Source organism: Portunus trituberculatus, chromosome 20 (genome assembly GCF_017591435.1).
Source record: "Portunus trituberculatus isolate SZX2019 chromosome 20, ASM1759143v1, whole genome shotgun sequence".
Taxonomy (NCBI): domain Eukaryota; kingdom Metazoa; phylum Arthropoda; class Malacostraca; order Decapoda; family Portunidae; genus Portunus; species Portunus trituberculatus.
In genome coordinates this window covers 17,483,377-17,496,286 of record NC_059274.1, presented here as the reverse complement: position 1 = coordinate 17,496,286, position 12,910 = coordinate 17,483,377, and the positions used below count along the sequence as shown (strand labels likewise).

The 12,910-nt window shown below is 41.1% G+C and overlaps 1 protein-coding gene and 1 long non-coding RNA gene across 3 annotated transcripts; one reads left to right on the top strand and one right to left on the bottom strand.

Annotated features, from left to right (window-relative positions):
• The first annotated feature begins 187 nt into the window (after positions 1–187).
• LOC123506719 lies at positions 188–3,859 on the top strand. Of its 2 annotated transcripts, none has more exons than XM_045258984.1 (3): positions 188–462; positions 2,451–2,677; positions 3,249–3,859. In XM_045258984.1, the coding sequence occupies exons 2-3, from the start codon at positions 2,512–2,514 to the stop codon at positions 3,443–3,445; spliced, it is 363 nt and encodes a 120-aa protein (XP_045114919.1). In that variant the 5' UTR covers positions 188–462; positions 2,451–2,511; the 3' UTR covers positions 3,446–3,859. The 2 variants fall into 2 exon arrangements, with proteins under 2 accessions (XP_045114919.1, XP_045114918.1); XM_045258983.1 differs by having other exon boundaries at positions 188–469.
• A 645-nt stretch (positions 3,860–4,504) lies between these two features.
• On the bottom strand, positions 4,505–12,106 carry LOC123506569. Its single transcript, XR_006675466.1, has 2 exons — positions 11,975–12,106; positions 4,505–4,788 (listed from the first exon to the last, which is right to left on the bottom strand). It is a non-coding gene; the product is annotated as an uncharacterized LOC123506569 (long non-coding RNA).
• Between the last annotated feature and the right edge of the window lie 804 nt (positions 12,107–12,910).

The following is a 12,910-nucleotide window of genomic DNA, read 5'->3' as shown; positions in this document are numbered from 1 at the left end:
CTACACGGAAGGTAAGAATGATTGATAAAACAAATATATGCAATTGTGTGTTTTTAACGGTTGGTTTGGAAGGAATTAATATTGAGCGTGGCTAGTTTATATCCAGATGGTGGACCAGTGGTTAGATTCACCGGCAGCGTTTCATATGTTCGTTTGCCCTCAAATTGTGTTTTTTCCTTATCGGCAGGTTAGGGGGAGGGGGACGAGAACGAAGCAAGGTCAGTAGCTCAGAATGGCAGCTAGACCCAGTTTAACTCCAGACATCACGCCCGCTACATCTCATCTCTCCAGTCACCGCGCCACTATGCCACCACCGACCCCTTGAGTCTACGCAGGCCGGTGTCCGTCTGTGTCTTGTCGTCGGGCGTGACGTGCAGCAACGGCGGTAACAGCAACGGGAAGTTTTATCTACGTGACGGAGGTTTTTCGTGCGGCGAGGTGACGTGCCGCTGCTGTGAGATGGTTGGTGGTGTGTATATAAATTAATAGTGTCGGTGTTGTGTGTGCGTTGACTTGCTGTGGTGATAGGAAGTTGTTAGTCAGTAAATTGAGGGTTGTTAGGAATGTTGACTGATAAAGGATAACAGGATATGTGTAGGATGTGCACTGTGTCTATTGGAAGGTTAACTATACGGTGTCTGTCTACGTGACTATGTAGGATGTATCAGGAACTAACGCTACGTATAAGTGTTAAATTTACTTGGTCTAGTTGTCAATTAGGGCCGATGGTTCAGAATAGATTTTGGGTAATGACCGTGGCAAGTTAAGTGTTTTCGTGATCATTGTAGTTGTGTAGGAAGAATTACGCTTAACCTCTTTCAGTACTGTCTTGAGGCGTGTGTACGATTAGATAATTCTATTGTTACAAAGCGTGTATGGATGTCACAAGGCCTGTGTCTTCACTATTTTAATTCCTCGCGCAAGTTTCTATCACCAAATAGTGACAGAAGGAATATATGAAAACGCATCTTGGTGCTGAAGGGATTAAACGTGTCGCGTAACTATAGAACTCTTAAGTTATATTTGAGGCTAAAATGTTTCAGGTTAGTCATTGTGCTTCCCTCGTTATAGAATAAGTACCAGAATTGGCGAAAAGAATAGAATAAGTACCAGAATTGGCGAAAAGAATGAGTGGACAGGATTTCTTCACGTAACGAGGCTGGTGTTTCAAGGTATGTGCATTAGAAGCGAGATGTGTTAGTATAACAATAAGTGGGAATATAACCATGAAATTAGTTCTTGAAAGTGGTAGGCAGGCCTGAATCGTTAAGATGTTCACGAGTGACGGTGGGGGTTTGTGTGTGAGTTTGTGAAGCTGTATAAAATCATCAAATAGTAACCAGAATGAGTACGGAAATGTGTAATGGTACTGAAGGGGTTAATCTCCACGTAAGTTTCTGAATCTGTATAAAATTGCTAAGTAGTAAGCATATAGCATGAATATCGTAATGTCACGGTACTGAAAGGGTTAGCTGTCCATTCATTCGTTTCAGGCACCACTAGTTTGCCTCCTAATTCCTTCTCCACCTGTCTCCGTCTGTCATTCTTCTAACTTATTGCATTTCCGTCTTTACAACTCAATTCAACTCAAGGTTCCTTAGAAATGTCATCCGTTCATGGTACGTTTTTACTCTTCATTTGTTTTAATATTGATTCGTTGATTTGCACGCAGGGTTCACTGAGAGAGAGAGAGAGAGAGAGAGAGAGAGAGAGAGAGAGAGAGAGAGAGAGAGAGAGAGAGAGAGAGAGAGAGAGAGAGAGAGAGAGAGAGAGAGAGAGAGAGAGAGAGAGAGAGAGAGAGAGAGAGAGAGAGAGAGAGAGAGAGAGAGAGAGAGAGAGAGAGAGAGAGAGAGAGAGAGAGAGAGAGAGAGAGAGAGAGAGAGAGAGAGAGAGAGAGAGAGAGAGAATTATCTATCATTTACTAAGAAGGAAGCTTCAAAATGTTACAACAAAATAGAAAAAAATCCTGTATTATTATTATAAGTACTACACGGAAGGTAAGAATGATTGATAAAACAAATATATGCAATAGTGTGTGTTTAACGGTTGGTTTGGAAGGAGTTAATATTGAGCGTGGCTAGTTTATATCCAGTGATAAGAGACAGAAGGGATGATGTAGTGGAGTGTTTGTTACAGAGTTAGGGCACTGAAGACGTGTAAGGAATGGTGGTGGTGATGGTGGAGAAACTAAGTTGAAACGAGTGAAAGCCTGATCTGAAACAGTTTTAGGACATACAGAGGAGGGAAATGAGGTGTTAGTGAGTTAGGGCATATTATGGATGAAGTGAAGACGTGAAGTTAATGTGTGGTGTTGAAAATGTGTAGAGACGAGTGAAAGGCTGATTGAGGCAGTGAAGGTGTGTTTAGGGCAATGTTGCGTGTTAGTTGCAGGGATGATTAGTGAACAAGTAAACAAGGTATTGCTGTTTTGTTAATTTTGTCCATTACAGGCCCGACTCGCAGCGGCAATGAGCCTCGTGTACCTTGCACTACCTACGCCACCGCCGCAAGATGAGGGAAGTACTCTGCCTTGCATCGCGCATTATAATGGCCGCCGCCGCCGCCGCCGCTAAGGGAAACTGGCTGGCTGAGTGGATGACAGTGAGGCAAATGTGTTATGTAGTGGCGGAATGGCGACGAGAACCAGCAGATGACGGCAGGAAAGATACAACTGCAGGTAGATGAATGTGTGGCAGGATTGGTTGTGTGGGTGTGAGGATCGGGTGTTGGGGTTAGTTGTATGGGGTGTGACGTGGTGTGGGTTACGGAGACTGGCATGACTGGCCTGGGAGATGTGAGAATGAAGGGGTGAGAGGGTGTCAGGACAGGAAACGTAACACGGGAGACGCTGGGAGAAGAACGAGGGAGAAGGGTGTAACTGTGGAGTGCAAGTGAAATAACGACAGGAGGCGAGTGAGAGGTTGATGAAGCAGTAGTGTGTATTGTAGGAGTTGTGTTTTTACGTTAAGGTCTGTAGCGCCTGTAGGCACACTTGGAAGAGTGTGGGAAGCGCTGTTTTATTTGTAGTGGTATCCATATTAAGGCCCATATCACCCCCGAAGCTCATCATGGGTGTAACCACCTAGAACCTGGGTAGCATGGTGACACGTAGGTAACTTTAAACCACTCGACAAATGGCATTGTTTTAAGGCTCACCACCTTATTCACTACGCCACCACCTAGTGTGGCATGGTAACAGTGTGGCCTGGTACATGTGAAGGTAATCGGTTAATTTTGGTCCATTACAGGTGTTGGTGATCCAAAGGCCGTGACTGCAGCGATCCCGTGCGTCCTGCACCATCAGGGAAGGACTCTGGCATCGCAGGGCGCCGTCACTGACCCTCTCCCCATCACCCTACTAACTCCCCCCTCAACCTCGCCGCTGCTACCGCTACTCGGTGGAGGGGTTCCGCCTCGCATTGGGCCTTCACTGCCGTCTCGCTAACACGTGCCGCCGTCGCTGCTACTGGCACTAAGGGACTTCGCCTCGCAGCGGCCTGGCAAACACCTGCTACACCACTGACGCCCCACAGCCCCTAACCGCTACTCGGAGGGTTTCTGCCTTCAATCGGGCCTTCACTGCCGGCCCGCTAACACGTGCCGCTATTGACACAGGGATTTCGCCTCGCAGCGGCCTGGCAAACACCTGCTACGTCGCCGCTATTGACACTGAGGGACTTCGCCTCGCAGCGGCCTGGCAAACACCTGCTACATCACCACTACCGCTGCCGTCCAGTGAAAGATTTATCTCGGACATCCTGCCATTCAACGCCTGCTGCCACCACCACCTCGTTATGGTGTTGTCACTGTACTTGAAGCTGTTGTCATGATTGAATAATAAATTGTGAAGGAATCTTTATGGTTTTGGTGAATTTCCTTTCCTGGGAATATTTGTGGGTGGTTTCAGTGAGTAGTCACCTCAGGCTGGCTTAGGTCATTGCCTGACACCAATATTGCATCCATTGACCTCCCACACTCGCTCTAAACAATAAATAGCCAGAAAAAAAAACGCTAATTTCAAACTTTTTTTTATCATAAGCAATACAAGAAAATAAATTGAGAAAAAATATTCTTCAAAAGTGGGGGGGGAAAAAAAATAGCAAGGTAAATTAAGAAAAAGACATGGAATCTTGAATAATATATTATCTTAAAAGTATGAAAAATGGTCCAAATAACTAACTGCACTACAATCCCAAAAAAACAGCAATAAATGGTAAAAAAAAAAATGGCTCTTAAATACTGCATGCAGCACTACTGGCCAGAAAAACAGCAATATGGTAAAAAAAACTAGCAAAAAAAAAAACAAAACGGGCCCTGAAACAGCAAAAAATGGTAAAAAACTGGCAAAAAACCCAAAACGGGCCCCAAAAATGGTAAAAAACTGGCAAAAAACCCAAAACGGGCCCCTAAAAATGTACCTAAAAATGTACTTAAGTCGAAAATACTCGAAAGAGTCTCCGGAGAAGAGGCAGATCCATATTGGAGTTAAAATTAAATGCAAGAGTCTCCCTAGACTTTTATTCAACAATTCTTTACATTATTACATTGCCTAAGAATTCTACAAATATTTTTTACTTAAAAAAAAAAAAACTATTCTTAAAGAATACAGTGAAAAGTCTACACAAATTTTCAACTTAGTATAAAAACAGTGAGCAAAATCTATACAGAAAACTCTACACAAATTTTCAAATTCTATACAGTGAAAAAGTCCACAATAATTTTCAATTTACAATATTAGACATTTACAACAATTTACAACCTAACAAAAAAATCTGCACAAATTTTCAACTTTGCAAAAAATTTAAAACAATTTTCAACTTCACAAAATATTTTCAAACAATTCTTTCGTGTTAACAAATATTCAAAGATAAAAATTTTTTGTTTTGAAGAGACAGTCTTACAAACTGTTTCAACAATCAGAGAGAGAGGGATAAGGGAGACGAGACGAGAGAGAGAGAGAGAGAGAGAGAGAGAGAGAGAGAGAGAGAGAGAGAGAGAGAGAGAGAGAGAGAGAGAGAGAGAGAGAGAGAGAGAGAGAGAGAGAGAGAGAGAGAGAGAGAGAGAGAGAGAGAGAGAGAGAGAGAGAGAGAGAGAGAGAGAGAGAGAGAGAGAGAGAGAGAGAGAGAGAGAGAGAGAGAGAGAGAGAGAGAGAGAGAGAGAGAGAGAGAGAGAGAGAGAGAGAGAGAGAGAGAGAGAGAGAGAGAGAGAGAGAGAGAGAGAGAGAGAGAGAGAGAGAGAGAGAGAGAGAGAGAGAGAGAGAGAGAGAGAGAGAGAGAGAGAGAGAGAGAGAGAGAGAGAGAGAGAGAGAGAGAGAGAGAGAGAGAGAGAGAGAGAGAGAGAGAGAGAGAGAGAGAGAGAGAGAGAGAGAGAGAGAGAGAGAGAGAGAGAGAGAGAGAGAGAGAGAGAGAGAGAGAGAATAAAAACAAACAATCAAATAGTAATAATATACATGAAAACAATACATTTTTAAAACAACACACACACATTAATCTTGTGCCCTCCACACACCCTTGCTAATATCAATGAAATGGTCTAATGGTACAAAAATCTCAAGGTAAAAGTTTGTCCTACTACTGAAGGGGTTAAAATAGTGAAGACTGTGGTCATTAATCTTCTGACCACCATAGACCCTTGCTAATGTCAATGAAATGGTCTAATGGTACACAAATCTCAAGATAAAAATGTGTCCCAGTACTGAAGGGGTTAAGGACCATTCATAGAAGCAATCTGCAGACTAAGATACACTCCTGACACCCTGACCTCACCTCACTCACAAACACCTAAAAACTTAACAAACCGTTTCAAAAACCACAAAAAAGTGATTAACCTGCACAAACACACCCACACAGCACACTCTTAGGGGAAGTTCACACTACAAGCAGAGCGGAGCAGAGTGGTTGCTAGCGGCAATAATTTTGGCATAGTTTTGGACATATTTTTTGTGGGTGGGCAGCCAGCGGCCCTCCATGACTCCACCCATGGCCGAGAAGGTGTCCACCAGTGTGAGCCTTTATTGCTGACCTCAAAATGACAACCACTGACCAGACTGTGCATAGTTCTGGTACAATTTGACACTCTGTATTAGTAGTCTGTTGAGAAAAGCTAATTTGGTGATATTCTGAATTTCTGGTCCTATACATAAAACAAAAACACACTTTTTTTTTCTACAGCTGTTCCATCCCTTGAGGGAAAACAAAAGGAAGAAGAGGAAAGAAAGAGAGAGAAAGAGAGAAAAAGAGAGAAGGAAGCAATATTCTGGTCCTATACATGAAAGGGAAATACATGCTCTTCTTTTTTTTTTTCTACAGCTGTTCCATCCCTTGAGGAAAAATGAAAGGAAAAAGAGGAAAAAAAGAAAGAAGAGAGAGAGACAAGAAGAGAGGAGAAGGAAGTGATATTCTGGTTCTTTACATGAAAGGAAAACACAAACTTTTCTTTTTTCCACACCTGTTCCATCCCTTGAGGAAAAATGAAAGGAAAAAGAGGAAACATAAAAGAAAGAAGGAAGAGAGAAAAAGAAAGGAGAAGGAAGTGATATTCAGGTACTAAACATGAAAAGAAATCACAAATTCTTTTCTTTCTTCCACACCTGTTCCATCCCTTGAGGAAAATTGAAAGGAAAAAGAGAAAACATAAAAGAAAGGAGGAAGAGAGAGAGAAAGAAAGAAAAAATCACATTGTAAAGATCAATGAACCAATGAACCACACACACACACACACACACACATTTGAAGGGATGACATATGAGGAGAGACTAAATGCTATGGATCCACCAACCCTGGAGCAGAGAAGGGAGAGAGGGGATCTGATACAAGTTTATAAATTGATCAACGGAATGGATCAAGTGGATAAAGAGAAACTGATCCTGAGAGAAGAATATGACACTAGAAGCACAAGATCGCATAGTAAAAATTTGAGAAAGGGAAGATGTCTGAGAGATGTTAAAAAATATAGTTTCCCACAAAGATGTGTTGAGACTTGGAACAGTTTGAGTGAAGAAGTGGTGTCAGCAACGAGTGTGCACAGTTTTAAAGAAAAATTGGATAGGTGTAGATATGGAGACGGGGCCACACCAGCGTAAAGCCCAGGCCCTGTAAAACTACAACTAGGTAAATACACACACACACACACCGCTTTACCAACAAAATTTCACGTTCCTTTATAAATTATCACATTTTTCGTCATCCTTCCAGATAAACACTGAGGAGTTTGACACTATTTATTTATTCATTATTATTATTTCTTTTTCATCATATTGTTACCTGCCCGACCTGCTCTGTGGCTAAGAGGACACCCAGAATTCTTGTGTAGGTCACCCTGCTCTGCTTATTCTGTGAACACCTAATTGGACTGCTCTGCTTGTAGTGTGAACATACCCTTACACACACACACACACACACACACACACACACACACACACACACACACACACACACACACACACACACACACACACACACACACACACACACACACACTCATACTTACGTATGAGCGGAATGTAATGTATTCCAACATAAATGGAGTGATATAGGGGATTTTAGAACTCAACGATTACTTGAGGGACAAGAACCCAGATATTGTGGGTCTTACTGAAACAAAACTGAGAGAGGAGAAGACCTGATGATGGTTGGAGAAGGAAATATAATGTTTGGAAAAGAAATAGAGTAGGTAAGATGGGAGGAGGAGTGATGTTGCTGGTTAAAAAGATATAAAGGTGGATCAAGTGAAAGAAGGTATGGGAAAGGCAGAAGTGCTAAAGATCAGAGCAGAAACTAATGAAGGAAAAAGAGGCACTACATAGTGGTGTACGTACCACCTAAGACAAATGCATGGTCAGTACAGGAATATGAAGAAATGATAAGTGATACAGGAACATGTCTGGAAGAAATGTTGGGTGGCTGTGAACGAACTATAATGATGGGAGATTTTAATTGTAAAGAGGTGTGTTGGGAGGACTGGTCAATGGAAGGATCAGAGACAACATGGGGAAATACACTATTGACACTGGCAATGGAAAATGTGTTAACTCAGTGGGTCAAAGAAGATACTAGGTTTGGAGGAGAGGGAGCATCGTCAAGACTGGACTTGGTCTTTAGTACAGAGCCAATGGTCATTGAGGAGATGAGGGTGGAGTGCCCTTTAGCAAAGAGTGATCATGCAGTTTTGGAGTTCAAGGTGATAGATGAAGAGAAATCTAGAAGAAATGAAGAATATAAAGTGGGAAGATGGAATTATGCCAAGACAGATTTTGGAAACCTAAAGAAATTCTTTCAAGAGACAAATTGGATGAAATTCAAGAGTGCTAAGGGAGCAAATGAAAAGTGGAAGGAATTTATAAAATATACAAAGAAGGTGAGAAAAATTTGTACCAATAAGACAACATAGAGAAGTTGGAAAGCAGGACTGGTTTAACGATAGATGTGAAAAGGCTAGAACAAGAAAAGAGGATGCATGGAAGAGGTGGAGAAGGAAAAGACGGATTAAGCAGTGGGAAAGTTACAAAAGAGCAAGAAATGAATATGTGTTGATTAGAAGAGAAGAAAGAAAGAAACAAGAAAAGGATATAATTGATAAATGTAAAGACCAACCAAGGCTTTTTTACAGACATGTGAACAACATCAAAAATAGAGAAAGTATTGAAAGTTTAGAAGTAAATGGAGTATGCAGTGAGGATCCCAGGAAATGGCAGAGGCTATGAATGGATGCTTTCGGAAGGTATTCACAAAGGAGACTGCTTTTGACAAACCACTGGTAATGGAACAGAAAGGGATTATGAAGGAGTTTCAAGTAACTGTGGAGGAGATCAAGAATATGATGGGGAGTTTAGAAGTGAGAAAAGCTGTGGGACCTGATGGGGTATCAGGATGGATTTTAAGAGAATGCAGGGAGCAACTGGCAGAAAAAGTTTGTGAAGTAATTGATGCCTCATTAAGGGAAGGTGTAGTGCCCCAAGACTGGAAAAAAACTAACATTGTCCCAATTTACAAATCAGGTAACAAGAGAGACCCATTGAACTATAGACCAGTGTCACTTACAAGTGTGGTAGCTAAGATGTGTGAGAGGGTGGTGAAGAATAGATGGACAGACTTCTTGGAGAAAAATGACATACTTTGTGAGTGTCAATTTGGTTTTAGAAAAGGGCGTTCATGCACGACAAACCTGATATGTTACTATTCGAGGGTGATAGATGTAATACAGGAAAGAGATGGTTGGGCTGATGGAATATATCTGGATTTAAAAAAGGCCTTTGATAAGGTACCACACCGGAGACTGATCTGGAAACTTGAAATGGTAGGAGGAGTGCATGGCAGTTTACTAAAATGGATGGAAGACTTTTTGGTAGGAAGAGAAATGAGAACAATAATTAAGGACAGACCATCAGAATGGGGCTTGGTGGAGAGTGGAGTTCCACAGGGATCAGTGTTGGCACCAGTAATGTTCGCGGTCTACATAAATGACATGGTGGATGGGGTGTCCAGTTATGTGAGCCTATTTGCAGACGATGCAAAATTGTTAAGAAAAGTGAGATGTGACAAAGATTGCGAACTACTCCAGGAAGACTTGGACAGAATATGGAAATGGAGCTGTACATGGCAAATGGAGTTCAACACGACAAAATGCAAGAAATTAGAGTTTGGCAAGAGTGAAAGAAGAATCAGGAGTATGTACAAGATAGGAAATGAAGACATAAAACCAGTCATGAAGAAAAAGACCTTGGGGTGACAATTACCAATGACCTATCGCCAGAGAGACATATAAACAAAATAATTGGAGAAGTATTGAACTTATTGAGGAACATAAGAGTGGCGTTCGTATATTTAGATGAAGAAATGATGAAGAAAATAATTACTGCAATGATAAGACCGAGGCTTGAATATGCAACAATACAGTGGGCTCCGAACTTAAAGAAACACATAAGGAAACTAGAGAAAGTACAGAGGGCTGCAACAAAAATGGTGCCTGACTTAAGAGATTTGACTTATGAAGACAGACTGAACAGAATGCAACTTCCGACCCTGGAAAACAGAAGAGAAAGGGGAGACCTGATAGCAATATACAGAGTGATGATTGGCATGGAAAAAATGGATAAGGAAGATCTGTGTATGTGGAATGAAAGAATGTCGAGAGGGCATGGGAAAAAACTAAAAATGGCCACTTATAGGAGAGATGTGAAAAAATATAGCTTCCCTCATAGAAGGGTGGAAGCATGGAATAGTTTAGACGTGGAAGTGGTCAACGCAAGGAATATTCATGATTTTAAGAAAAAGCTGGACATTAGTAGATATGGAGACGGGACAGTATGAGCATAGCTCTTTTCCCGTATGTTACAATTAGGTAAATACAATTAGGTAAATACACACACACACACACACACTGCACCGAACCTTAATACATCTTGCCCACTCCCACACAAACACACACACACACACACACACACACACACACACACACACACACACACACACACTCCAAAAAACCTTAATCCACACACACACACACACACACACAGAAGTAGTGTCTGCAACACACACACACACACACACACACACACACACACACACACACACACACACACACACACACACACACTCCACCAAACCTTAATCCATCTTGCCCACTCCCACCCAAACACACACACACACACACACACACCACACAGACACCAAATACACACACACACACACACACACACACACACACACACACACACACACACACACACACACACACACTCCACCGAACCTTAATCCATCTTGCCCACTCCCACACAAACACACACACACACACACACACACACACACACACACACACACACACACACACACACAACACACACACACACACACACACACACACACACACACACACACACACACACACACACACACACACACCACCAAACCACAATCCATCTTGCCCACTCCCACATAAACACACACACACACACACACACACACACACACACACACACACCCAAACCATAATCCATCTTGCCTATGGTTCTGTCACTGTACTGAAGCTGTTGTCATGATTGAATAATAAATTGTGAAGAAATCTTTATGGTTTTGGTGAATTTCCTTTCCTGGGAAATATTTGTGGGTGGTTTCAGTGAGTAGTACCTCAGGCTGGCTTAGATCACACTACCTGACCCAATATTGCCTCCATTAACCACTCACTCTAAACAATAAATAGCCAGAAAAAAAAAAACCGCGATAATTTCACTTTTTCTTATCATAAGCAATACAAGATAAAAAATAGAGAAAAAATATTCTGCAAGTGGGAAAAAAAAGCAAAAAAATAAGAAAAACATGGAATCTTGAAAATATATTATAAAAGTGAAAAATGGTCCAAAAACTAACTGCATAAAAAAAAAAACAGCAAAAATGGTAAAAAAAATGGAAATACTGCAGCACTACTGGCCAGAAAAACAGCAAATGGTAAAAAACTAGCAAAAATGGTCAAAAAAAAACAAAACGGGCCCTAAACAGCAAAAATGGTAAAAACTGGCAAAAACCAAAACGGGCCCCAAAATGGTCAAAACTGGCAAAACCCAAAACGGGCCCTAAAATGTACTTAAGTCGAAAATACTGAAAGAGTCTCCGGAGATGAGGCAGATCCATATTGGAGTTAAAATTAAATGCAAGAGTCTCCCTAGACTTTTATTCAACAATTCTTTACATTATTACATTGCCTGGAAGTCTACAAATATTTTTTACTAAAAAAAAAAAAAAAATTCTTAAAGAATACAGTGAAAAGTCTACACAAATTTTCAACTTAGTATAAAAACAGTGAGCAAAATCTATACAGAAAACTCTACACAAATTTTCAAATTCTATACAGTGAAAAAGTCCACAATAATTTTCAATTTACAATATTAGACATTTACAACAATTTACAACCTAACAAAAAATCTGCACAAAAAAAATTTAAAACAATTTTCAACTTAAAAAATTTAAAAATACCAAAAAACAAATTTTCAACTTCACAAAATATTTTCAAACAGTTCTTTCATGTTAACAAATATTCAAAGATAAAAATGTTTAGTTTTGAAGAGACAGTCTTACAAACAAACTGTTTCAACAATCAGAGAGAGAGGATAACGAGAGAGAGAGAGAGAGAGAGAGAGAGAGAGAGAGAGAGAGAGAGAGAGAGAGAGAGAGAGAGAGAGAGAGAGAGAGAGAGAGAGAGAGAGAGAGAGAGAGAGAGAGAGAGAGAGAGAGAGAGAGAGAGAGAGAGAGAGAGAGAGAGAGAGAGAGAGAGAGAGAGAGAGAGAGAGAGAGAGAGAGAGAGAGAGAGAGAGAGAGAGAGAGAGAGAGAGAGAGAGAGAGAGAGAGAGAGAGAGAGAGAGAGAGAGAGAGAGAGAGAGAGAGAGAGAGAGAGAGAGAGAGAGAGAGAGAGAGAGAGAGAGAGAGAGAGAGAGAGAGAGAGAGAGAGAGAGAGAGAGAGAGAGAGAGAGAGAGAGAGAGAGAGAGAGAGAGAGAGAGAGAGAGAGAGAGAGAGAGAGAGAGAGAGAGAGAGAGAGAGAGAGAGAGAGAGAGAGAGAGAGAGAGAGAGAGAGAGAGAGAGAGAGAGAGAGAGAAACAATAAAAACAAAAACAAATAGTAATAATATACATGAAAACAATACATTTTTAAAACAACATACACACATTAATCTTGTGCCCTCCACACATCCTTGCTAATATCAATGAAATGGTCTAATGGTACAAAAATCTCAAGGTAAAAATTTGTCCTAGTACTGAAGGGGTTAAAATAGTGAAGACTGTGGTCATTAATCTTCTGACCACCATAGACCCTTGCTAATGTCAATGAAATGGTCTAATGGTACACAAATCTCAAGATAAAATGTGTCCCAGTACTGAAGGGGTTAAAGACCATTCATAGAAGCAATCTGCAGACTAAGATA

Coding starts and splice junctions, on each gene's coding strand:
- LOC123506719 (XM_045258984.1), top strand. CDS start 2,512: ATGAGGGAAGTACTCTGCCTTGCATCGCGCATTATAATGGCCGCCGCC. Junction 2,678..3,248: donor CAGGAAAGATACAACTGCAG/GTAGATGAATGT, acceptor GGTCCATTACAG/GTGTTGGTGATCCAAAGGCC.